Source organism: Canis lupus, chromosome 3 (assembly GCF_003254725.2).
Source record: "Canis lupus dingo isolate Sandy chromosome 3, ASM325472v2, whole genome shotgun sequence".
Classification (NCBI taxonomy): Eukaryota; Metazoa; Chordata; class Mammalia; order Carnivora; family Canidae; genus Canis; species Canis lupus.
The window spans coordinates 60,297,660-60,323,508 of record NC_064245.1 but is presented as its reverse complement, the minus strand read 5'-3'; the positions used below and the strand labels follow the sequence as shown (position 1 = coordinate 60,323,508).

The following is a 25,849-nucleotide window of genomic DNA, read 5'->3' as shown; positions in this document are numbered from 1 at the left end:
CCCTACTCTAGGAGTCTTACCCCCCCAGCCCCACATACTCTGGCCTCAGCCAGGCTGCCACGGTTAGCAGTCCTCTGGCCACACCCTCCCGTGGACACATGCACACTGTGATGCCGCAGCAAGGGTAAGGCTGCACGTGACCGTGGACTCTACGCAGTGGTACTGGTGGCCGTTAAGAAGTACTGGAAGAAAAAAAAAGTACCACCTGGAAGCAAGAGGTTGGATCCGGGTGACATGGCCCACTCAGGCCATTTCTGCTATCTTGAGTGGTGTGTGGGGAGTCAACAGTGTGTCAAGTCTCCTCTCAGTATAGCGCCCAGCCTGGTAGGACCCACATTCACTCACCTGAGGAAAGGTGGCACCAAGGCACCCGAGGAGAGCCGATGTCACCCAACACCCCTCCTGACCCCAAACAAGACCCGTGACTGAGGATGGGTCCTTGGGGCTTTTCAGGGCAAACCGTCCGTCTCAAGACTTAGCAGCACAGCTCATTTCCCTGAGGGCCAGTCCACCAGAGCCCAGGACAGGGTCCAGGTGCACAGACAGCAGATCCAGGCTAACACGGCTGCCACAGTCTCTCTCTCTCTCGCTCTCTCTTTGAAAGCTAAAGCAGATGCTAGGCTGTCCACCTGGAGCTGCGTGCCCTGGAAGGGCAGTCCCGGGGCTCACACCTCACCCCTTAGGAGGAACTTCTCCTTCAAGACAAGGGGAAGGGAGTCTGATCCCAAGGCAGAGAGGCCAGGGGGCTTGTCTTGATGGGTATCATCCCAGCCATGCCACGGAAACCTCAGCTCACTGGTGTCGTACTGATGAAGACACCTGATCTCTGTAGCTGAGGTCAGAGGCGAGGAGACTACAGGCCCAGCACGGGCTAACCCAGCTCAGGGCCACCACCGGACCCAGGCCTCTCTCTTTCTGCTCGGCCAGCCACAGATTCCTACACCAGGCATCCCCCGCAAAAGTGGCAGCAGGGGCTCCGCAGCAGGCCCCTCACACCTTGCTGGCCAGAGCTACTCCATGTGCACAGGCCAATCGTGGCCCAAGTGACACACTGCAGCCACTTGCCCCAGCTGGGACTTCATCCCCAGAGCCTCCTGTGAGGGAGAGGTTCGAGGGTGGGAAAAACCATGTCCAGCACATGGGGCTAGGCAGGCAGGCACACTCCCCAGACCCCACTTCACCAGCTCAGCCGGCCCTGGAGGATGTGCAGAAACCAGGTGCTATGCCAAGCTGCAATGCCTCTCAGGGAAAGGAATGAGTTCATTCTTGGTGCCCCAAGAGAAGACTGCACCACAGAAAGGTCACCAGGGTATGCGGCAAATGAAGGGCATGACAATGTACATTGACGGGACCTTTTAGTAAAACTGTAAAAATAATTTTAAACAGAAACACATAGGATATTTTTTCCAGAATCAAAAGAACTGCTAACAGTACTTCTGGGGAGATGATCTAGTAGGGAGGGGCGGGGGGCGGGGAGTGCTTTCTGTATCATTTAGATTTTCTGGCTTTGTTGTGTATCACTTGGGATTCTTTTCCACGTCACCTAAAGTGACCTAGGTAAAGAGATTATGGGTGTTTTGTTCTCTGAACTAAAAATAACCTGCACACATAAGTGTGACAGCTTTTACAAAATACCAGTCTAGTGATTAGCACCCAGAGCAGCTGGGTTTCCAGTACAGCCAGGATTTGGCAGCACCGGCTGCGCTCCTGCAGGCAGGGTAAGTCAGCTATCACACACTGAGGCAAGCAGGACAGAGGCAGGCCCCCTACAGGGGCCAGGTGGTCCAGGGACTTTTGCCACCTTCATCACAATGAGATGCTACCAAGAACTCCTGTGCTCTTTCTGGAATAAAGATCCCAAACGCAAGTGTGACTTCATTTACAACACAGACCCTACACCCTGACGGGGCTGGGGGTGGGAGGAATTTCAGCTTCTGTCCCATCTGGTGTTCATATAATGAACGAGTCACATCATGGGGGCAATCTGGAGGAAGTTACCCCAACCAGCGGAGTCTGCAGTTGTCAGAGGAGCTGAGCGCTGGGCCCCCACACCAGGCTCTGCTTACAGGGTGGGAGCAGCTCACAGAATCTGCTTCTTCTTCTTGGGGGTCCGGGGAGGCCGAAGCTCCGCAGGCCCATGGGCAAACGGGCAGCTGTCTGAAGGCAGAACACAACCGTCAGGGTGGTGACTGAAAAACCAGCAGATGCGGGTTTTGAAAGCTTCTGAGAACAGTCTCCGCTTTGCTTCCGGGTGCTGCTGCCTCTGTAGCTGCTCTTCTCTCCAGTCACGAATGTGAACTCGCCCATTCAGAACTGTGGTTCGGAACAAAGAGAAGACATGGCTCAGGCGTTATTCTCCAAGTCCACCCACTCATAGAGCTGGGGACGCCCCGACTCTGGGGCAGCAGCACCCAGCAGGACGGAGACAAGGGCAGAGACCTCAATCATGGCTGCACTGCTCTGACAACCCCTGACACCTCAGTCCCTTCATGCCAGAAGGGTGGGCTCTGGGGGAGGCAGAGTCGGAGCCTCAGCCTGGTGGGAGGGAGGCCGGCGGGGCAGGCAGGGAGCAGGGTGGAGGTGTGCCAGGGCCAGGAGCCCTGAAGGGCCAGCGTCAGGGGCCGTAAGGAGGCACACGTTGGACCCCAGGACGGAGGTGAAGAACCAAAGGTCTTGCTGACAAGACCGTGGACAAGTGGCTGCAGCCGCACCATGATGGGCCTGTGGGAAACAACGCTGAAAGCCTGGGAAACCCCGGCATAAGACCTGCATGGACTTGGGTACAGCTGTAGAAGCTGCAGCGGCGCCTGTCCTGGGGAACCTCACCTTTGCATCGAAGAGAAACAAGCACAGGTCCTTTCTGGGCAGGCCAAGAGGAGGGTTTACTGTCCCTCCACCCCCAGCCAGAGCCCCCAAACACAAGCAGTGGGCAGGGAGTACAGCAGCCCCGTCAGCCCTGGGGATGCTGCAGGACATGGGGACTAGGGAGTAGGGCCTCAGCAGCAGACTGGGCCCTCCACCAAGCTGCCTCCTGAGACGGTAGCCCCCACGGGGGCTGAGACGCCTCCCAGGCTTTCACCTGGCCATTTGATCCCCAGAAGCCAGCAACTCCTCGGATATGTGGCCAAAGCAGCCAAATCCATCCTGGTTTTCCCTGGAAGCTGTAAAACCACCCGGAGACAGACCGGCTCGGGGAGAAATAAAGGAAGCTTATTGAAGAAATCTGGCTCTCTAACTTCTGACGAGAACTTGAAAGCAATGAATTAAAGCTTGGATTTGCTTTCAAATGGCCTCGTGTCATGGCAATAACGAGATTGTTTGTCTCTGGAGACTGCCGCCTAGTCAACATTTCCCTTTCAATCAGAGGAGCTGCAGAGAGGCGCCTGATGCACGGAGGGCCACAATGGAGGGATTCATCATCACGGGAGGTCAGGAGGCACCTACTAACGGCCTGGCACAACTGTCACCCTCCTCGGAGCCGGCCTCCTGCACTGCTCCCCACAAGGCTGACGCCAAGCTTCCTCAGTCTGATAGCTCAGGTCAGGGAAATGTCACTGGGCTCCACTGGACGTTCCTGCGGCAGGATGACACAGCCTTGAAGTGTGTCTCGGAAGAGTCCCGAGGAGAGACTCCCATCAGGTGACCAGGGTGTGCTCTCCAAAAAGGCAGGGAACCCTTGCCCCGCCCAAAGGCCTGGACACGTTCAAGAGAAACCCAGGGGAGAGGGAGCCTCCCACAAAAGCCTCCAAGGAGGGCCCCCTCCTAGAGGACAGGCTGGCTGGCAGCAGGCCCTCCACAGTGGTCTCAAGAGTTAAGAGGGCACCTCACCACATGTCTGGAGCGGTTAACTACAGGGTCAAGGGAAAGGGGGCCTGGGCACCAATGACACAGGATTGGCTGTGGCAGGGGGCGGTGACATGCTCCCACACACCTCCAGGTTCCAGGGCAGCTCCCATCCTGGGTAGGCCCGTGCTGGGACCTGAGGGCACAACACTCCAGCTCTACACACTCCAGCCCGAGTGGGTCAGGCCACCCAGTGGACTCTCCCCAGTGGGAATATGCTCCTGATTCTAAAATGGAATCACAGGAACCAAATATATTCTACCAAAGTTCACTTATCTGGTGGTATTTCTGCTTCCTCCCAAAGTATGCACTCCCGCAGACTTGCTCAACATAGCACACAAAACCTGCTGGTCCGTTCCCCTCCCAATTCTGACAGCATATGAAACCTTGACCAAAGCACTCTGAGGAACAGCCTGTAAACTGTTCCAGGAAATCATGAGGGATAATTCACCAGAACAGTGCCCCGTGCTCAAGTTCTGGTCAGATGTGACCTGGGCTGCCAGTCCAGCCTCTCTATCTAGAGACTCTGGGCAAGTCCCCATCCCTCAGCTGTGGCCACATGTTCCCCATGGCTGGCACAGGCGATGAAGGCACTGCGGGTACAGACCCTGGGCCAGGCACCCCCACCGGAACCTCCCAGCCCCTGACCACAGCTTGCACAGGACCTTGCACTGGCCCGGGGAAGGGACTCAGTGCTGGCGGAACTGAGGGTATCCAAAATCGATTTTCCCTCCTCCACCCTATAAACATGAGCAGAGACTAGCTGCTCTAGTGTAAAACACACTCAGAGGTAGGAGCAGCCTCAGAGCATAGTTTTTGCATGACTACAGCAGAATGTTTACTCAGAGCTCAGGCCCCAAGCCGCCTACTCAGAAGTTTCCAAAAATAAATGTGCCCCCCCCCCCATGTGAACTGCACAGAAAAGCAATCACATACATGCATATTTATAATGGAAAAAAAAAAAAGATACAATTTTGTGAAGTCAACCAAAAAAACATGCTGGGGGAAAAAAGAGCAGCCCTTCTGGACTGCAATGAGTATTTGAACTGACCGAGGCCTTGTGAACCGGAGAGCAGATCCCAGGCAGCCCTGCTGGAGCTCAAGGGGAGCAGGAACTGCCAATTCAGGAAGGCTGCCTACCTCCCAGCTTCTCCACACCCCAGTGGAGGGCCTGCCTGCCTAGGCCCCAGCTCCTGCAACCGCCCCAAACCTGGAGATGCCAGTTCTGGTCACAGGGCTCAGGGCCATTCCAGGCACTTACCCAGCAAAACCGGGTTTAAATGAAAACAAAGTCTAACTCCACAAGGGCCACTGGGCCGCCCAAAGGCACTGCCAGTGTGCATATTCAAGCTCTCCCATGTACATGCAGGGCTGTGCACACCCAAGCTCTCCTGTCTCACATGCACACAGGGTCAGGGAAGAAGTGACAGCACCCAACTCTCTTTGCTTTATAGGCTGGGAGTGGACAGATACACTTCCAGCCACTGTGGCCACCTGCCCTGAGGCACTGTCCAACCACTCTCCTCAGGAACTGCACAACGGTAGGGGTGGGGGGATGGGCCCAAGTCCTGGGGCTCAGATAACTGCCAGCATCCCTAGACAAGGCCTGTGGGCTCCCCGTCCTCCTGTGTTGGGTTTTGCTCACAGGTGGCATCTCAGGGGTTGGGGACTCTGGGATGCAATGGTCTCCCTGTGAGGAGAGGTCTGGGAAGTGCGCCCTCCCCACTGGGCTGCTCCTCTGTCTTATCCTGTGACACAGGCTAAGCGACAAAGCAGTGGGCTCTGGGCTGCCAAGCAAGGCCTGGCCCCACCCGCAGGGAGCTCAGGGTCTCGTGGAGGCAGTGATGTGACCAAATGCAGGCGGCCGAGAGACAGCAGCACATGCAGACCCTGGGGACCCAGAGAGGCAGATGGAATGCTGTTTATGAAAGGTGTGCAGGCTGTGGTCTAGCACTATGGCTACACTACCAGCAGGGCTGGGGCACTGGGATGGGGGCAGGAGCCAGCAGGTAGCCTTGCAGGACAGGAAAGAGCATCAGGAGTGGAACATAAGCCAAAGGGCCATGTGGGGGAGCTGGGGGGCTGGGCGGGGGGTGCAAGGCAGACAGACAGCAGGCAATGGGCTCCAAGTGTGGCTCCTGAGGCAAGCCAGCGAGCAGCACGACCTCACAGGAGCCCGACTCAGCAGGTGAAGGGTGGGTCCAGGGGCAGGTCCGCAGCCCCTGCCAGCCTGGTCTCCTCTAGACCCCACATTCTTAGCACATCTTTACGCACCACCAGCCAGAACCACCATGGTGCACACTGAAATACCATCTGCACCCTTACACTTGCCCTGCCCCTACCTCCCAGAAAGAAGAGGTGCTCGGCACTGGTCCACAGCTGGCCTTCATCGGACACCTCCCAGTGGAAATAGAATAAAATGTGTTCCCACATATTAAGTCCTAAGGAGTCAGATGCTGCGCTGTGGGGGGATTTGACAGGGCCCTGCACTTGACCCTGGAGGCCCCGATACAGCAGAGAACAGGCATACAGTGACCCTGCAGCTGGACTGGAAGTCAGTCACATGGGTGCCACCACTCCCCTGCCATCACACAGACCCAAACCTCCTCACAGCCACAGGGGGACTGCAAGCCAGCCACCTGCCTCCCCCTCCCCTCACTCCTCATGCCCCAATCCCACTCCTCCCCAACTCAGACCCATCACGAATGCTGTTCCTCTTCCTCTTTACCAAGTCCCAGCTCAGATGTCATTTCCCAAGTCTGGCCGTCCCAACCCCTTCCTGGGATGAGGGCAGATCTCCCTGCACATCATGACTTGGGTGGGAACATGCCTATGGCACTACGGTGATGCCAGATGCCACCATCTTTAAAGCCATTTGCTGAAGTCTTAGGGGTGAAAAAGCTGGTGGGCTGGGATGTGCTCTAAAACACTTCCACAAAGAAAAGGAGGAAAAAGCTTCATCTTGAAGCAAATATGACAAATTACCAACCATCTGGACGACAGGTGTGTGCTTAAAAACTCTAAATAAAGGAACTTCTTTTAACTCCAGGTACCCCTGTAAACACTGGTTCTGTGTCTCCCTCCCCATAAGCCCCAGGAGGGCAGGGACAGACGAAGGGAATGAGCACAGGTTCCTGGGCCGCTCTACCTCCTGGCAGTCCTGGAAGCCCGAGCGTCAGCGCAGGAAGGGCATGAGAGCTGCGTTCCCAAGGGCCCAGTGCACGCATGCAGGGGAGGGGAGTGGACAGGCATCGGGGCTCCCTCCTCTAACTGCCCAGGGCCCAGATGTGAGCTCACGATGCTTCCAGTCTGCAGACAGCCAAGAGCCCAAGCAAATAACAAACCCCCACCGAGAAAGTCCTCCAGCAACACCCAGCAAGCAGGCTTTCAGACTTGCTCTTCCTTCCACGTGAGGCATAAGCATATCCAGGACAGGGGTAAGGCCAGGCCCAGGGGTACCAGGCCTGATGGGGCTAGAAAGGACCGGAGAAGAGGTGTGGGCAATGTTCCCTCCTGGTAGAAGATGCTCACAAGGCTGAAGCGGGATCGGGGGCACTCTATCCTCTCCCCCCCACTTTTTTAAAAGTGTAAATCTCCTTGAAAGCAAACTTCAGTTAGGGACACCTGGGTGGTCAGTTGGTTAAGTGACTTGTGGTTTCAGCTCAGGTTAGGATCTCAGGATCCTGGGATCGAGCCCAGAGTCAGGCTCTGTGCTCGGCAGGAAGCCTGCTGGAGAGTCTCCCTCTTCCCTCTGCCCTCACCCCTGCTCTCTTGCTCATGTTCTCGCTCTAAAATAAATAAATTTTAAAAAAATTTAAAAATAAAGCAAACTTCACTTGACAGAAAAAGCAGGGAGCAGTGATTCCAGAATCTGTGGGGAAGAACATTCTGACATGAGAAGGTGGAACGTGTCACCCAGCTCTGAAAGAGGAGCACATTTCAAGGCCCGATCCCCTTACCTTCAAACACCTGATGGTTGTTTCTGAGCAGTGTCTGTAGGCCTCCACACTCCCGCTTCAACCTCTGCAGTGTCTCTGGGTCCAGCTCACTGGCCACTTCTGTCAAGGAGAGGCTTCCTGAAACCCGGGTTTCCCCAACAACAACAATGTAAAGGCTGTTAGAGACTGTCCAACAAGCCCGCCCACTGCTTGGCCCAGGGACCAGTTCTCGTCCAGCCAACCCCAGTCTCTCACGCACGTCAGCAGGGCAGGCCGTGAGATTTACCTGCACTCTGAGCGAGCCCATACCACATAGCACCTAGCTGGAACTGCAGGGGCCAAGCCAGCACCATCTGGGATGCCAGGGACTTTGCATCTGCCAGGCCCCATGCCTGGGGGCTCACCTATGCCCACCCAGCGACTCTGTAGGCCAGCTGAGACGCCCCTGCCTCCCAGACACAGACTCTAGAGGCCCAGCCCCAGACTCCCAGGGAGCAGCCACCCTGTGGCTGGGATTCCATCTACCAAGCCTAGCTGACCTTCAGGATGCACCTCTCAGCTGCCTCCACCACGTTCCAAGAGCAAGCAGCACATCTAAGGAAAAGGCTAAAACCGGCCCAGACAGCCGTCCTTGCCCCTCCTAGTCTGGCCCCACACAAGTCCCTGGACGCTGGTGCTCACACACACAGCTCTGCACTGCGACCTCTCAGGTGCTCATCCTCTGTCGTGTGTGTGTTGACTCAGTCATGAGGGCAGGGACCACCTCCTCCTGCCCTGTGCTCCCTCACCCATGCCTTGCAGAGGGAAGACCCCTGGACTGAGATCACTGAGGTCCTGGGGACAGACCCACCCATACATTATATAAGGGCAGGTTTCAGACGGGTCACTAAATTCCAGCAACCAAAAGGTGGGAAGACCACCTGAGGGCAGGAGCCTGTGGGCACATGTCCACAGCACGAGAGCACCTCCGGCCAGCTCCGGGGCAACAAGACCCATGTGGGGAGGATGGCACCCCCCGCTCTGCAGATGTTTCTCATGGGTGAGCAGGCCTGACACCTGAGACCTAATGATCAGAGCCACTCACATCTACGTCTGAGCCTAGAAGACCTGGTCTACCCCACTGAAAGAAAGTTCTGTCCCAGGCACAGGCAAGCCCCTCCTGAGCTCAATCACTCCTGTGGTCTGAAGGTCAAACTCCACATTCTCAGATGCCTTCAAACGACTCTGAGGCGCCTGCTCACCTGCTGCGGGCTCCTTGGCACTCGAGGCCCCATTGGAAATCCCCCTCAGCTTGCCTTCCTCTCCACTTGGGCCCCACCTCAGCAGGAAGTGGGGTGTCAACCCATAGGGCAGCCCATGGTGCCTCAGGGTTGGTGCCCAATTACACGGATGGTCAGGCACCTGGAGTTGGGGGCTCTGGCCAGGGTTGCCCCTATATCCCTGGAGAGCCCCCACCTCCATCAGACACCACCAGCATCGGGTAATTCGCAGAGAAGGGGAGATGCTCCACAGCACTCCCGCGTGGCAAGTGCACGAGGGCTATGGAGGCTCAGGGCAGGACAGTATCATGGGTGGGGGAGGGCAGGCTTGCCGCCTCCTCCTTGGCCCCCCACTCACAGGGCCAGCCAGGCAGCAGCCTTTGACAGGCTGAGAGAGGGCTCCCCTAGACCCCCCAATGACCCCAAAACCTCAGGGGAGTCTCTGACACTGCCCAGCACAGCCAGCTCCACAGCGCCCTCTGGTGTCGCCAGTCAACACCTCAGCCGGGAGTGGAGGCAGGGAAGAAACCAGCTGGGGCCCAGCAAGCCGCCTGAGACTGGACACTTTACCGAAGCAGGAACAGTCTACACTTTGGCCCCCATCTCTCTTGAACACCACTGATTTGAACACTGATTTCAGCACATTACTCATTCTATGAGAACAATCAGATATAATGTTCTTCTGTTTATCATGGCTGAGTTTTGCGCTTTGGCGATTCCACAGGATCAGACCACATCTCTTACATTCAAGGGGACAGAGCACCTTTCTGACTTTCAGGACCCTGTTTCCAGTTTGAATAATTCAATCCTACTATGAATTGAAAACAAGTGTCGGGGATCCCTGGGTGGCACAGTGGTTTAACACCTGCCTTTGGCCCAGGGCGCGATCCTGGAGACCCGGGATCGAATCCCACGTCGGGCTCCCGGTGCATGGAGCCTGCTTCTCCCTCTGCCTGTGTCTCTGCCTCTCTCTCTCTCTCTCTCTCTATGTGACTATCATAAATAAATTAAAAAAATTTCAAAAAAAAAAAAAAGAAAAGAAGTGTCTCCACACCCTGCAGCCTGAACGTTTCTGTAAAGGCTAATTAAATGTGTGAACACTACCCCTCTGCCCTCAGTGCCTTCCTCTAAGAGAAATGGAGTCCTGCATACTAATGGGAACCACAAGGAAAATTTTAAACAATTAGCATATAAGTGGCTTATTCATCACTGACGTCGCTTTAAAATATACATAATTAGAACCACCACACAATTTTAAGTCAGTCCTAAGGGAGCACCGAGCCACTGCCTGAAAGCCAGCAGGCATGCAGGCGGCCGCAGCTGGGGTCGGGGGCCTACCTCCTCGGTTCCAGGCCTTCGAGCTGCTGCTGGAAGCATCTCCTATGCTTATCTGCTCCTCTCTGTCCAACAGCAAATGTGCCACTTGCAAGACCACTTGGTCAATAAAATCTCGAGGGAGGGTGGCACAGTTCCTCAGGCGCTCAACTTTTTCTCTAGGTTGAAATCCAGACAGCCAGAGTTCATCAGCCGGGGCCTCTGCCCCTCCCTCGGCAGCCCCAACGTCCAGGACCTGGTGCCCGTTGGGGTGACCCTCATGTCCCACAGCAGCCCGGGGTGGAAGAGAGGCAGGCGTCTCGCCGGGTGGGCTGGCAAGGTGGCCCCGCCTGCTGTTAATATACCGGGTTCTCTGCTTATCCATGGAAACTTCTCTAGCAGGTGAGTATGTTCTGGATTTCCCAATGAGACAAACCTGCTTGTGAAAAAAAAGCAGAGTATTTTACCAGGTTCCTATAGCATTTCAATATTTGCCATTTAATTCTCTTCTTCTGCAGCACACATTAAAGTTTTAGGCATTTATGGGACGCCTGGGTGGCTCAGTGGTTGTGCATCTGCCTCCGGCCCAGGGTGTGATCCTGGAGACCCGGGATCGAGTCCCGTTGGGCTCCCTGCATGGAGCCTGCTTCTCCCTCTGCCTGTGTCTCTGCCTCTCTCTCTCTCTCTCTCTCTCATGAATAAATAAAATCTTTTAAAATAAATAAATAAATAAAGTTTTAGGCATTTATCACAAAAGAAAAGCCTATTTTAAAAACCAATAAAAACATCCAAAATAAACCAAGAGCAAAAGCCCACAAAGAAACTCCTGGCTCAGACTTTCAGAGCCCTAACACACATGTACAAATCACAAGTCCATAGTTACTGAGCTTATGGCCATGCCTGTTCTGAACGTTCTACATGTGAGAGCCTCCATTTGGCCCTCACGTGCAGACATGGACAGTAACACTGTCAGCTCTCAAAATGAGATGTCCTCCTATCAACCTTGCCAGAGCGAGGGAGGGAGGAGTATCTAGCAAAGCACTCAGTACAGCACGGATGCTCATTCCATGCTCTTTTCTTCTTTGTACATCCAGCTGAAGGCTGCCGCACAGGAGTCCCCAGGGCAAGTGAGGCCAGTCCAGCGACACTGCCCTAGGCACAGCATCTCTGGACTTCCTACAAGAGGAGGAGCTACAAAGCCAGGTTAGAGACAAGGAAAGAAAGCAACTCCAATTATATCAGAGCCACTCTTACTAGTCTCCAGCCCTGCCACCTGATGCATGCATGATCCTGGGCAGGTAACTCAACCTCTCTGTGTGCGAACAAGCATGCCAGGTGTCATCACCCTCACTGGATAGCTGCTATGTGTGCACATCTGCTCTTACATTTGTACTCCAAACCACCGAGTTACAAGAAAGCTGAGGCTCAGAGTGATTAAGGACTGATACATGCTCTCTAACAAGACAACAGAAAGACAAGTGCAAAAAACCCAAACTGCGAGATCCTTGAACCTACTGACATGACCCAAAGCCTAGCAGTTCCCAGATTCAATTCCAACTTTAGTAGAGTGACTTGCCAACGTGAGCGCACTTAGGAGAATGACATCATGGCTCTGAAGCAGAGTCCTAAAGGAAGCTTTCAAAGTGACTTGAGCAGTGACCACACGGGCAGCAATGACATACTGGAGGCCACGTGGACCCCACTCACCACCACTAAGCACCTACAATGAAGGTGCCATTTTTTTTTATCTTTTCCTCGCTGGACAGACAAGGACACAGGTATGGCTCACAATGTGCCCAAGAATTCACTGCCAGCAGGTGGCAGAGCCGAGAGTTCACCTCACACCTTAGACCCTTTTTGCCTGTCAAGCAATGAAGTTAATAATTTGGATACGATGGTTTTTTTTTGTTTTGCTGTTCAAAGCAGTGGCTCACTGACAGCCACTGAGTCTGAGAAGAGGAAGCTATCAGAAACTATCATAAATCGATGGCAGTACTTCTCATGGCTCAGAGGGTAAGTGGGAATGCCACTGAGCCTGCCCTGACCAGCTGGCAGGGTCACACAAGGTACTCCTGCTGTTTTCACAGACTGTGTAAGGGCCAAAATCTGCCTGGGCCAGGTACATTTTAGGTCAATCTGAATTAATGAAGCATGTGACGAGAAAACAGGAATCATTCTAAACCAAACTTCAATTCCAGCCAATCACTGAGGAACCCAAGAAGTCAGAACTGAGGGCAGGCAGAGCCACAGACAACCCTCAGGCCACCGCTACACAAGTTAGGCTGACACCTACTTTGGGCAGGTCCTCGAGGGCCATGTGTACTTTCTGGGAAGGAAATGAAGACTCCCTGAGGGTCCTGCAAAGTTGCTATGGGTGTGGAGAAGGCAGTGCCAGGGGCTGTGGAGGCTGAACGAGCCCTCTGCACCCCACCAGGGGCCGGAATGCCGAGATCCACACAGGCTCCTTCTGGATCCCACACACTTTCCAACAGCACAGCATCACCTGTGGTTCTGAGACACTGGCCCTGAGCCAGCAACTCATGAGGACGCACCCTTTTGGTGGAGGGAATGCGAAGGCAGTCCTCCTCAACGTGAAACCCGCAGGCCAGCCCCACTTCTGTGATGAAATCAAGGTACTCCCGGTACTGAGTCTTCCTGCTCTGCCTCCGGGAGTATTTTCCAATGAAGTCAAAGAAGCAGCAGGGGAGGACAAAAAGCGGCAGCCGTAGGAAGACCTTCAAAAGCAATCCACAAAAACCAAAAGGAAATTTAGCAGAAAGCTGTACGGCTAACATGTATCTGGGTAAAATACATGTGTGTTGCTGGCTGACAATGTCTTCTAGGTGACAAAATAGTCAGAGCTCTCCCTAATTCAATTTCTAGAAACAGTGCAGCATGGCATACCTTCCCCATGAAATACGAAGTGAATTACTTCTATAAAACACTCGGTCCACTGCAGTTGCTCTTGTCAACTGAAACCCACACTTCCTGAAATGCCTGAGATTTCGGCTGTGAGTGAGGCACCTGGGAGGCGGGCCCAGCCAGGATGAACACCTGCTCCCTGACCCACATCATTCTCCAAGAGCTAAGACAGCTCAAAAGACCATGGATGAAGAGCCATAGCCACGAAATATTTGGGGCAGCAACGTAACCTGCATCTCTGTGACATCTCCTCCTGACCTAGAAGCGCTGCCACATGTCTAGCCCCTGGGATGAGAAATAAATACTGCTGCAAGTATCTCCATGTTGAGAGATTTTTCCTTTGAAGACCAACCCTCCTGTTGCCAGAAAAAAGCTTTCAAAATATGACAGGTCTCTCAATACTGGATATAAATATATTGCAGAAGTGATCAGTTTTCATCAGCACATTCAATAGAAGAAAAACGTGAATCACATTTGTGATTTTTTCAGCCACGTTTTATATAAAACAGGCAGAATTTAACCCTGACCCAATATACTCTGCAGATTATCATTTCAGCAATCTGAACTAGCTATGTCTCCAGTGTTCAACAGCCACAGCAGCTAGTTTTGGACAGTGAGATTTAGGCACCAAAACATTCTGCTCCCCCCTACCAGCCGCCCTGCCGGCTGGGCTATCTGCTCACCTGGCTGCAATGACAGGTATCCATGGTGTCAATTCATCGGAATGGTTACCAATTAACCAATCAACGTCAGGGAACAAGGTCTTATCATTTGGTGTGATTGCATCTTCCTAAAAGAAAAGCACACAACGAGACCACATGTTGGTTCAGTAAAGCAGCACACAGCTATGAGGCTAGGCCCTGCAGAATCCCGGCTTGCTGGGGTGGTCGTCTCAGCCCCTCGGGTCGTCGTGGGTTCTGGGCAGGCCCCTGAATGTATGGCCTGCGTCTGCCCCAGAGGGTGTGAAATACAGCAGCTTTTAGTGTCATCACTAAAGACACTAACAATGCTCTGAGTGCTAATCTCTTGTTGATCCTTACAAACATGCTTCTCTACACAAACACACAAAGAAGCTACAGGAGGACAGAGCAACAGTTTCCACACTGGCAGGACATCGGAGCCAGACAGGGCCTCAGGAGCAAGTGAGTGGAACACAAGTGGGTCTGAGGTTAAGTGTGTCATGTAATGCATCACATAACCTCACGTCTGTCAACCTATGTGATGAAGCACACCTGTGAAGGGACGAGGTAGGCTGAGGCAGGAGCAGTTTACATATAGAAGAAATCTTTGCTATTGCACAATCTTTTGTAAACAGACACCAAGTAAAAACCCACTCCACAGGCAGGTTAGCCATTCTGATAATTTCTGTAATTAAGCCGCAGATAACTGGTAATTTAGAACTTACAAAAATTTGGTAATTTAGAACTTTACATCGACCCTACTCCTACATGACACCCTACTCTTCCTGCTAAGCAGCAGACCATCACACGATTGCAGTCGGACCCCAACACTGTCAGTGAGAACTGGGAAGACAGAGAAAAGATACTATACAGCCGCTCAAGACCCTCCAAACTTTAAAGCTGAAGAGCCAACACCCAAGGGAAGCGAGCACAGCTGCTTTCCTAGCTCAAAACACACCAGGAAGACAGTCTGACAACACTCACTTTCAAGGCCCTTCCTTAGAACAAAACTGAGTCTTTCACAGACATGATATATACAAAGTGGAATTTGAACTCTACCATCTTTCCGTTTTTTTTTTTTTTTAATCTTTCCGGTTCTTAAATAAGCATCTGGGCTTCTACTTATGCACATTAAAACAGTGAAAACAGTACTGTTCAACTGGTATGGATAGAATTTAACAGCAGGAAAAAACAGACCTTATTGTTCTCTATCTCCACCCAGTCTAGATTTAAAGTTGCCTATTTTCCTTTACATGGCCTGCATGAATAGAAATGTAATTTACAGCTGCTGTGATTTAGCAGTCTTATAATCAAATGACGATTTGAAAGAAGCTGTAAACTTGTCCTCGGCTTTTGACCATGTGGATAAAGAAAACGAGCCCAAAGAGTTTGCCACTCCCTTCCACTAATCTTTTTTTTTACAATGTCATTCTCTACCTTCAAAAAAAATGAGGCAGAAAATATGCAAATGGTCTCAAAGTTCTATTTAAAGATGAAATGGCACAGCTGAGCATTATTTCACAGGAGCGGCAGGCCAAGCGCGGGGCAAAAGAGCAAGTGTGGACAGCTGCAAGCTTCTGGGCACATCACGCTCTTCTGATTTCTGTGCACCCTCCACAGTGACGAGTGAATGCGTGAGAAGTCTCATCAGCTCTCTGGCCACTGGGGATGAGAATCTGTGTCCCAGTCACATCCTGCATTTAACTCCAGGACCAAGGTCTTGAGGTAACCAGGGCGGTGGAGCACAGCTGGGCAGTGGGAGGGACCTAGTGTGGAGACCCTCCTATGGAGCCCTCTGCTGGCCAGCTCAGAGGCCCCGACCAGACACCGACACAGCAACAATGGACACCAGACCTGATGGGGAATGCTGCTCAGGTGGCCGGTCACCTTCTCCCTTAGGGAGACACTCCTCTCTGACTGGACCAGGACAAGTGAGCTCCTTCTGAGCAAGACTGTAGGGACCTGGGTTCACTGTGGCTCCACAGTCATAGGCTCCAGAGACAAATGTGCAGTCTAGCTCCACAGGGCATCGGCACACCTGAGACCCAGCCCCACCCCAGGTGCATTTTACCTTCCTTCCCTGGACTCTGTAGCACCTGCCTTCTTGCTAGGAGGCCCTCCTGGCTACTCAACATACATAGCAAGACCTGGTGCCCCAGCAGCCCCCTCACCCTCCCCTGCCCTGCTCAGGTGTTCATCCCTCTCAGCAAGTACCACACCTGACACCCCGCATCCACTCTTTCTGGGGGTGTCCCCCACCCCCATGAAGGCAGGAGCCTTTCATTACTGTTGAACTGCCAGCACCTGAAAACACCTGGCAAGTTGAAGGCACTCAAAAATTTGGTAAATATGTAAATCTCTACTTTTTCTCCTGTATTTTGGATGCATCTCTTAAAGCATTCAAAACTCTTCCTGAAAGTGTATTTGAAGTAAAACCTTTCTGAAAACCATTATGACAATATCATCAAAAACTTCTAAAGTTTGGCCTATGACAGATTTTTTTTAAGTGGACTAAGACTGACACACAAAGATTTATGTAATGAACTTGTTATCTGAACACAGTCAGGAACATGAGGCGAGCCAAGAGGATAACCTCACTGTCATCGTGTGCTGTATGTGTGTGCCCTGCCCTCTTAGGGGCCATGGGCGTGACAGGATACCAACCTGGCACTGTGTCAGGACCAGTGAATACACGAGGCACCTGGCACACTCGTTAGAACTGCCACTATGAGACAACCATGCTGAGATCAAACAAAAAAACAAGGCCAGTACCTCTAAGCAAGTCTGTGGTCCATACATGTCCCAGATTTTTCTTCTTCGTACATCAATCCCTCTGCCTGGATGCTAAAATAATTTCAGAAACTGAAGGTTAACGCTGGTACAGTATAATAAATTAGCAAGAACAAATTAAACTCTGCAGAGATTGCCACCAGTGTGAAGTGCAAGAGACCTTTTACACTCACGGATGGCACTCATGGTATCTCAGGGCTGGAAACAGACATTCATGCCCCTGCAAGGCATGGGTAAGAACCTGCAGTCCGCAAAGGTCACCCACCAGGAGCCTTCACGATGGGAAAATGGAGTCAAGGTATGAGAACATGTCCGAGGACAGTGGCCCAGGAGATGCACATGGAAACAGAGCCTGTCTCACGGCCCGGAGTCCAGTCCAGACCCCAGCACATCTGCTCCTCCAACTTGAAACAGACAAGGCCCATCCGCTGTGGCTGCGTCTCAGCCAGTACACTGTGCCCGTATCCGCGGGCTCTCACAGGGCAGCCAGGCTCATTTCCAAGTTGGGAGGAGAGGAGGGGTGGACAAGGTACCCGGTCCTCCTTACCTACCAGCCTACAGGCCACCACCTGATGTGCTGATGCCCCAGAGACAACTTGTTTACAGGTATTACTGTCATAAACTCATTTTTTAATAAAGCAATTAAAAAGTACATTCTGATGATCCCATTTCAAGTTCCTATAGCTGTGGACGGGACATCTCTCCCACAGGGCAGAATGCTACAGGAAGAAATCAGCCGGGGTCACCATGATGGAGCACGAAGCTACTAAGCTCCAGCTAGCTCAGCCAGGTGACAATGATGGCATCCTCCGCGGGAAGGCTGGACACGGGCCCAAAGCATCGGCCCAGGGAGCTCAGAGCTCCTGCTTACACTAAACTGCCCTGAGCAGCAGTGGCTATTTTCAGCACATCCTGCCTTGACTTCACGGATCTGAAAATGGTGCACAAACCAGTGTCATAAGCTTATATCATAGTGTAAGTATCCTCTGAGCTGGGCATCCAGCTTCTGGAGGGCAGAACCTACTGCCTCTTATTCCCCTTCCCGTGCCCTGACATGCCGCATTCCCCAGAGAAGCACCTTACAGCAACCACGGCTATACTGGGTAAAGTCTGTCATCCACAGATGCAGCCCCTGCAAGCCCAAGAGCCCTGTTCTATCTCCTCTCTCCCAGCCACATGGGCTGCCTGTGCTCCTTGGTCACCAGTCCAACACCCAGGCAGACTCTGGATCCAGCTCATATCAGAAAACCACCTCAAGGGCCCTTGTGCTGGACTGGAAGACACTCTGGAAAAGGAATTAGAAATGGCCACAGATGTACATTTACCCCCTCAGTGCTCAGGATGTGGACCAGGAGACCGTTACCACATCCTAAGTCAACAAAGGACTGCTTGGCTGTCAAGCCCCGCTCCTCTCGCTCCTCTTCCCACAAAACCTAGGTTAAAAAAAAATAAAATAAAATAAAATCAGTCCTGATTCACTCCTTCCAAGAATAATTCAGATACAAATTCTACACGGGTTACAAATAACATTTCCAGAAAAGGTAGGACAGGCTTCATCTGTGGCCCTGGGTCTGCAGAGCCGACCTATAGGTGAGCAGAGGGAGCTGCCCTTGCCTGCTGCTGCAGGGGCATCGAAGCTTCCTCCTCCCATTGACAGTCTACATGAAAGTGATCCTCTCTGGGCAAGAGCTCTACAGATAACTGCTGGTTTCCTCATGGCTTCTCTCTGTTCTTCAAGGACATATACTTTAATAACCAAAGCAAAGTATGCTATTTCTAAAAAGGCTATGAGAATCACAGATGAAAAGAAATTAGAAATTATCTGGTCTAAACATTTTTTTAGATAAGAAAGTCAAGACTATTAAGTCAAGGCACACCCAAATTTCGAGGCTGGCAAACTAGCTAAGGAAGGACCCAGGACTGGAGGGGTCCCGTCAGCAGCGTGAGCCACCCAGCGCCTCCGTGGTTATGATGAGGCAGGGAAGCCCCAGCTAAGCTGGAGCTTCATGACACAGGTTTATTCCTCACTCACACCAAGCCCAACTACTATACGTGTTACCAAACTAAGCAACAGAACCAGAAACATGCTAAGTGATGGATTTGATAAATGTTGTTCCCCACTGGTAGCAGCTGAGGGTAGCAACCTTCCCCCACTGCAGAGGAGCTTAGATGACCGGACATACTCTTACCAGCAGGTAGGCAGCAAGAGCCACATCTTCGTACACAAACTTTTCCGGATCAGTTACTTCAGGCCATACCTAGAAAGTGTTCCAGAGTGCATGTAATTATAACTCCATCACTCTGCCTAATGTCACTACACTTAGAGTATCCCCAGTAGCCATACAGCACATGAGACTTCTCAGGCGGGAAAATTTTAAAAATAAGCTCATTCCAAAGGCAGACATTTATGATCACTTTCATACAATAGATAAGTGGCATAAAGACACACAAAACTTTTACCATCTATGCCTATAGATGGCATAGGACACATCAAAAACAATGCTGTCCAAAGCAAGATTTTGCAACAAAAATGACATGTAAGATATTTAGATGAAACAACTGTACCATCATAGGAAAATGCTCAGCTCTCCTGTCCCCATCACTTATCCAGATGAGGGAAATGAACAAGAAAACCTGGACGAGGAGACCAAAAGGGTCACAAGGCCAGTGCACCAGCCCTCTGGTCTGTTGGTGCCTGGCTGTCACCTGTCAGGAGCAGCACTCAGCAGGTGGTCCCCATCTCCCTATGTGTAAAGGGAGAAAGCCTTAGCTGCCACACAGGACAACAGCAGGTACCCTGAAAGCTGCACAACATGGGCTGCCAAGTGTGACAGCTCACTATCTACATCACTGACATGCACGACGGAATCTGGCAACAGAGGACAAACCCATGACAAGGTGACACGTTCAGATTCCCATTTCTAGTCACAAGGGATTAGACAGGTCAGATGGTCTCACTAGGCCAATTTCAAAGGCTGAAATAATAGATGAAGTCCCTTCCTGAAGGAACTGAATAGTTAATAAGATAATGAAGGCCTCTCAGGCCAGGATCTGGAAGGGAAGGGGCCCCCAGCTTAGGTCAGCCAGGGCTAGGAGCCACACACTTCAGCAAGAGTGAAAGGCCACTGTCTCCAGACTATGAACTTTGAGGTGCTCTGTTACAGAATGATAGGTAAGTGACTTAAAAAACAAACAAACAAAAAAACACATATGGGTACCTTGGGATCTCAGTCAATTGAGCATCTGACTCTTGATTTCAGCTCGGGTCATGATCTCAGGATCCTAGGATCAAGCCCTGCATTGGGCTCCATGCGGAGCACAGAGCCTGCTTAAGATTCTCTCCCTCCCTCCAAAAACAAACAAAACACACACACACACACACACACATACACGAAGAAATGACAAATCATAGTTCCCTCTAGAAAGAGGGCTATACACTTGGAAGAGTACAAATGAAGTTCAGTCACATTAGGAAAGCTTTATTTCTTACTCTGGTTGTGAGCATAGAGGTTTGCTGTTACTGTCTCTACATCCTAAACATAGTTAAGGACATATGAAATTTATCTTCTTTCTGGAAGTACACGCTTTTGTATTTAATTTTTCATATATTTTCTTTAAGCGTCCTTAAGTTTATATAAGGAAATGTGACAATTTTGTAACTAATATCCAACTACTTTCAATTAAATATTTCCCTTTATTTGCTTGGAAAAAAATTAGCAATGTGCAAAAAAAAAAAAAAATTCCTTTTCTGTAACACATCTGTTGACATTTTTGCTGTCTGTATCCCTATGTTGAAATACAACCTACAACACAGGCCCTCAGTAGCTATACGTCAACTTGGTGTCTGCGTCTGCAGAAACCAGGATGTTTACTGGAAAAATGACTTCACCTGGTATAGTTTGGCCAATGTCACCTCATCTAAATGAGGGGAATTACAAATGTCTTCCCCAGGGTTACCTTGACCATGTCTTTATACTTCTCCTTGAGCATCTGGTAAGTCTTGCTGTATTTGATGATGGAAATGAGGGACAGGGTGCTTTTAAATTCGCTCTTCTTGCTGTCCACAGACCACCTGGCCAGCCTGGCCAGCAGCTCTTCTCCCAGCCAGCTGGGTCTGGGATAAACAATGCCATCTGAATGCCATCTTTCTGGACAGAAAATTAAAATAGATATAAACCTTTAAAAATAAGAGAAATATGAATAAGCAGAGCTAGTTTCAATTCTTATTTTAACATTTACCAAGAGAAGAGAGCACGTGTTAAGACAGCTATAATTACAAAATATTTGACCTGAAGCCCAACAACTAGCTGTAGAACTTTCATCAAATAAAGAAAAACACATTTTTTAAAAGCAGAAAGAATTCTCTTACAAACACTGTTAAAAACACACTTACCCATCCTATGAAGCCCATTAGGAGGATGGACAAATAACAAAGCTGCTCTTACTGTCTGCTTCACACACTGACTAGCCAGCTTCTGAACATCTAAGGATTTCTCTAAATTCTGTTTTCATATATTTTCACACGTGCAACTCAAATGTGACTATACCGGCTCACCAAATACTCCCCAGGCAGAAAGTGGAGCACTTGGCCTCAAAGCTAAGGACACACAAAATCCCTGTGCAGCTCACAGGTTCAGTTCTGTGTGTATCTCCTGCCCCCACAGCTCCTGTCCGCTGTCACCTGCTCAGCACCAGATGCACAGCAGGCCCTCACAGTCTGTGTGATGAACACGCAAATAAAAGCTCACCCCACAGGTCCAGATCACAACACACTATCTGAGGACACAATTCAGGTGGCCCAATAAGCGGAGAGGATCCAGACTGTCAGGTGGAGAAAAGAGGCTACAAAAAGGTGGCATTCATCATCGGCCCTAAGAGCAAGTGGAAGCACAGCAGCTGGGTGAGGGGGCAGGGTAAGGGGTCATGCACTCTGGCAAGAGCTAGGACAGTCAGGCTTTTTGTTGCCCTGTACATCAGAGGCACATAGCTCCCCCTGAGTAACAGGCACTGACTCTCCACTGAGAGGCGCACCCAGGCGGGTCATGATGTGGGAAGAGTCCAGGAAGGACTCGGACTGCTTCCCTTCCCAGTCCCTTCACCTGGGAAGCTCTCCAGCCAGGGCTGGCACCCCTGTCAGGCCCTTCCTGTGCTCTCCCCGGGCCTTGTGCCCTTCTCCCAGGTGTTCCCAGAGTCCCCACAGCCTCCTTCCTCATCCACTCTGGGCTCATCCAGGATGCCCCCTCCTCAGAGGCATTTCCCAGCACTCTGCATGTACCTGACACAACACTGCCTTAGCTAACAAGGAGACGTGGGAACAGAGACACGTCTTACCTGTTGTACTTTGTACCACCTGGTGGTAGAGTGTATACTTATGTATCATGCCACTCTGCCCAGTGCCAAGAACATGGTAGGGTGGGCGCACACCACCACTGCCGCGGACGACAGGAGCCGACCAGGAGCACTATGCGCTACAGCAGTGGCCTGGCCAACCCCATTAAACTTGTGCTTAGCATCTGGCCCGAGTGCCCAAAGGGACGACTGCCTGGTAGGCAAAGACAGGAAACACCAACCTGGAAAGATGAGGAGCAGGCACCTGAGTTCAAGCCCTCAGGAAATCAGCAAAGAATGTGACCACCACGCGTGGAATGTACTGCACACTGCTATGGCCGTGCCACACTGGGAGCTCTCACAGCGAACCCAACAGATGCCTTCAGTGCCCACTTACCAGTTCTATGATCAGCGCCCCCAGGTGACCACCACAGGAGACACACCTTCCCCAAGGTGCCTGCTCCCAGTCCCCAGTTTCCAACAACACACCAAGGAAAGAGCCTGGGGCCGGATCTCTTGGGCAGTCTCTTGACAATTCTAAGAGGATTCACCCAGGCCCTAAGTATTCCCATCAAGCTTCTATGCCTGCAACAGGTCCCTACAAAGCCTAGGCTCCTCCTCAGAGGTTCAAGAATTATTAAACCCATTGCAGGGATGGGGAGACTGAGGGTCACAAAGATGACATACCCAAGGTCACAGTGTTAGTGGGCAAATCAGGCTCTTTCCACTGTACTCCTCTGCTTTATACAAACCCATGTGCCAACAAGCCCAGCCTGCTTACACAGACACAATCCCCAAGCCTGTTCTGGAAAGTACAGACCAGATATGGCTCTCAGAAAAACATCAGCAGCAAAGTGATAAGTGATTTTACCCTTCCTCTGACTTTTCCATTTAAAAAATACCAAATGGAAGTAAACCAAATTTCACACTTGCTGTACAGGCCCAAAAGCCACATGAACTAAGGGGCCTACTGATCTGCCACTTTCATGATAAGCACCACTGAATACCCACAATATCCGAAACCACATGAGCCTCAACAGGAAATAAAAAAGGAAGCTATTCCTGCTCCCCATTCCCAAGCTGTAAGAAAGAATATAATAAAAAGATTTGCAATTACTTAAATTCAGCTACATCTAGGTGCTATTCATCATAGCTGCGTGGAATGTAAAGAATACAGACTCCGGCCAGCCTGGGATCACCCACACACAGGCCGGGTGCCCACAGGAACAAAGACACGTCATGGAGACATCAACTAGAAACAGGAAACACATTCTCACACACCTCAGCTGCCGAAGGGCGCCTTTGTTCTTCAACGACCCTGATTCTTGCAGCTACCTAGATGAGCGACTGATACCACACAGCACTGGAGGAGGAGTCCAGTCTTTAGCTCTTACCATTCTTCTCTGCTCTGACTGAGCCGGATTTGATACACGTTGCTTGTCTCAACCTTTAAATTCCCTCTGTCGTCTTCTTCCAAAGGTAAAAATGTTACTGTTCCATTGAGGACATCTGGGGAACAAAGACAGGGATAATCAATGAAAACTGCTTACTTAGTTCAGCATTTTATCAGACCCAATGTTAAAGATAGTAAAGACTCAGCCTGACTTTGCTCTCCCAAGGCTTTCCCCGTTCTCTTTACCACGGCATCCAGGAAGATAGATATGCTTTTACATCCTATCCACTGCTGCGAACCGAGCTCACGGGGTGCCAGGCACGCGGCAGACACGTTCAGCAGGAGCCAGCAGGAGCCGAGGGGAGAAAACAGTCCTAAAACCAGCACTCCTTATAGAGGGAGGAGCACTGTCTCTCCTCGCCAGAGAAGCCAATCTGGGAATGCAGATGTCTACATCTGAAGGCCTCGGGGAACCTGACTCACCAACCTCTGTCTGGCAGAGGGAAGATGTAAAAGGTGACCAAACCCAGACAAAAGCTGGAGGAGCTCCTAAAGTAGTCTGGACGACGACGGGATCAGGGAGGGCCTCCCGGCAGAGGGGACACCTGGGAAGAGTCTTGCAGGGGACACAGAGGCAGACAGTACTGGGAAGTGGGGATGGGAGGGAACACACCTACCAGTGACTTGACATTGCCACATGTGCTGCAGCAGCCTCCCCAAGGTGTTCATGCCCTAATACCCACAACCCAAGAGTATGCTGTGTGACAAGGCAAAAATGGACTTTGCAGATGTGAGGGGGCCACAGGCCTCAGGAAAGGGGGTGCTCTGGATTAGGCAGGTGGGCTCAGGCCAGTCACAGGGGCCCTGAACAGCTGACAACTTGCTCCAGCTGGAGGCAGCAGAGGAAGCTGCAAGTGTGAGAAGGACTGGACATCACAGCTGGCTCTGGGACTCAAGAGCCCGAGGGAGCCTTCCACCAGGTCCTCCAGGAGCGGGCCTTCCACTAGTCTCTTCACCTGCTAAACTCTTATCCATCATTCGACATCTGGTGCTTCTTCACCTCCTCCCTCAGGCATTCCAGACACTCCCCCCCAACGATGACCCCATTCTCTGTACTAGAAATGCACATTTCTACATGGCCCCTCAAAAACCAGCAAAAAAAAAAAACAACTAAAAAACAACTAAACCTCCCTAGGACTTTACAAAGGTATTGACATAGTGAGTATGGTTAGTGCCTTTTCACTGCTCTGAGGTTCAAAGGACAGTTTTTAATCAAACTGCATCTTGTGCACAAGATTCTCTCCCTAACCAAACTCCGGCCAGGCTCTCTGGGCCCTGTCTCAAACTTGGCTGGTGTTTGAGCAAAGACTCAAACACTGACAGTCTCTAAGAGCTCAGGCTGCATCCCTAGAATGACCGGGCCCCTCAAGGCTGCGGGGGCAGTCCCAGCCCTGCCCTAACCCTAGGGTGGGCCCCTGTGGGGGGTGGGGGGCAGCCCGACTTCCAGGAGCGCGAGCAGGAAGCCGCAGGGGGTCACCAGGGCCGCACACCCCCGTTTGGTTGATTCTGGCCTCCCCCGCTCTACCGAGCCCGCCCCACTTCTCTCCCCCTCCCTCTGCCTTTCGGCCGCGCCGTCTCCTCTGCACAAATCCAAGCGGAGACTCTTCTCCCTATCGCAATAACGTATTCGTACTTAAAACTCTGTCCTCGCGGCCGTCCCCGACGCCCGGGGCCGTGAGATCGCTCCTACCTCGCACGACCATTTCCCTCCTCGGAACGGCAAGCGGGCAGCGCGGGCCCGTCTTCGGGATGACGCTTCTGAGAACGAGGTCCAGCTGGCGGGGCGCCCCTGGCTGCGGTCCCACCGGGGGCCCGGCGAGGAAGGCCAGCACCTCCGGGCCGCCGCCGGCTTGGCTTCGAGAGCAAGCGTCCCAGGCGGACTCCAGATCCGAGGCCGGGAAACCGGCGTCCCCGACCGCCGGCTCGCGGGGCTGCCCGGGGCCCCCGTCCCCGCGCTCCTCCCCTCGCCGGCGCCGGGCCCCCTCGGGGCCGCGCCCCGCCGTGCCCAGGTCGGGGCCCGAGCTCGGCCGGGGACCCAGGGCCCCATCCGGGGGGCGCAGACCCGGGGCGGCCGCGGCCCGCTCCTCCTGCTCCCGGCCGGCGTTGGGCCGCTGGCCGCAGTCCTCCGCCCGGGGCTCAGCAACACTCCGCCGGGCCTCCAGGCGGACGCCACACAGCCGCTTGTTGGCCACCTGCGGCCTCTCCAGCCACACGGCCACCGCCGCCCAGAAGCCCCCGGGGAGCAGCGCACCCGGGTCCCGCACCGCCGCCCGGCCCACCTCCGCCATGGCCGGCCGGACTCCCGGCGCTCCGCGGCTACGC

The 25,849-nt window shown here is 52.3% G+C and overlaps 1 protein-coding gene across 1 annotated transcript; it reads right to left on the bottom strand.

The window, feature by feature from the left end:
- Nucleotides 1-1,338: 1,338 nt before the first annotated feature.
- TRMT44 (tRNA methyltransferase 44 homolog) lies at nucleotides 1,339-25,849 on the bottom strand. Its single transcript, XM_025437478.3, is given in 12 exon segments — nucleotides 1,339-2,313; nucleotides 7,803-7,919; nucleotides 10,379-10,790; nucleotides 12,907-13,070; nucleotides 13,073-13,089; nucleotides 13,960-14,066; nucleotides 16,729-16,800; nucleotides 18,072-18,179; nucleotides 18,936-19,004; nucleotides 20,704-20,923; nucleotides 23,469-23,583; nucleotides 25,218-25,849. Coding segments are annotated over 12 exon segments (2,232 nt in total). The 5' UTR covers nucleotides 25,816-25,849; the 3' UTR covers nucleotides 1,339-2,080.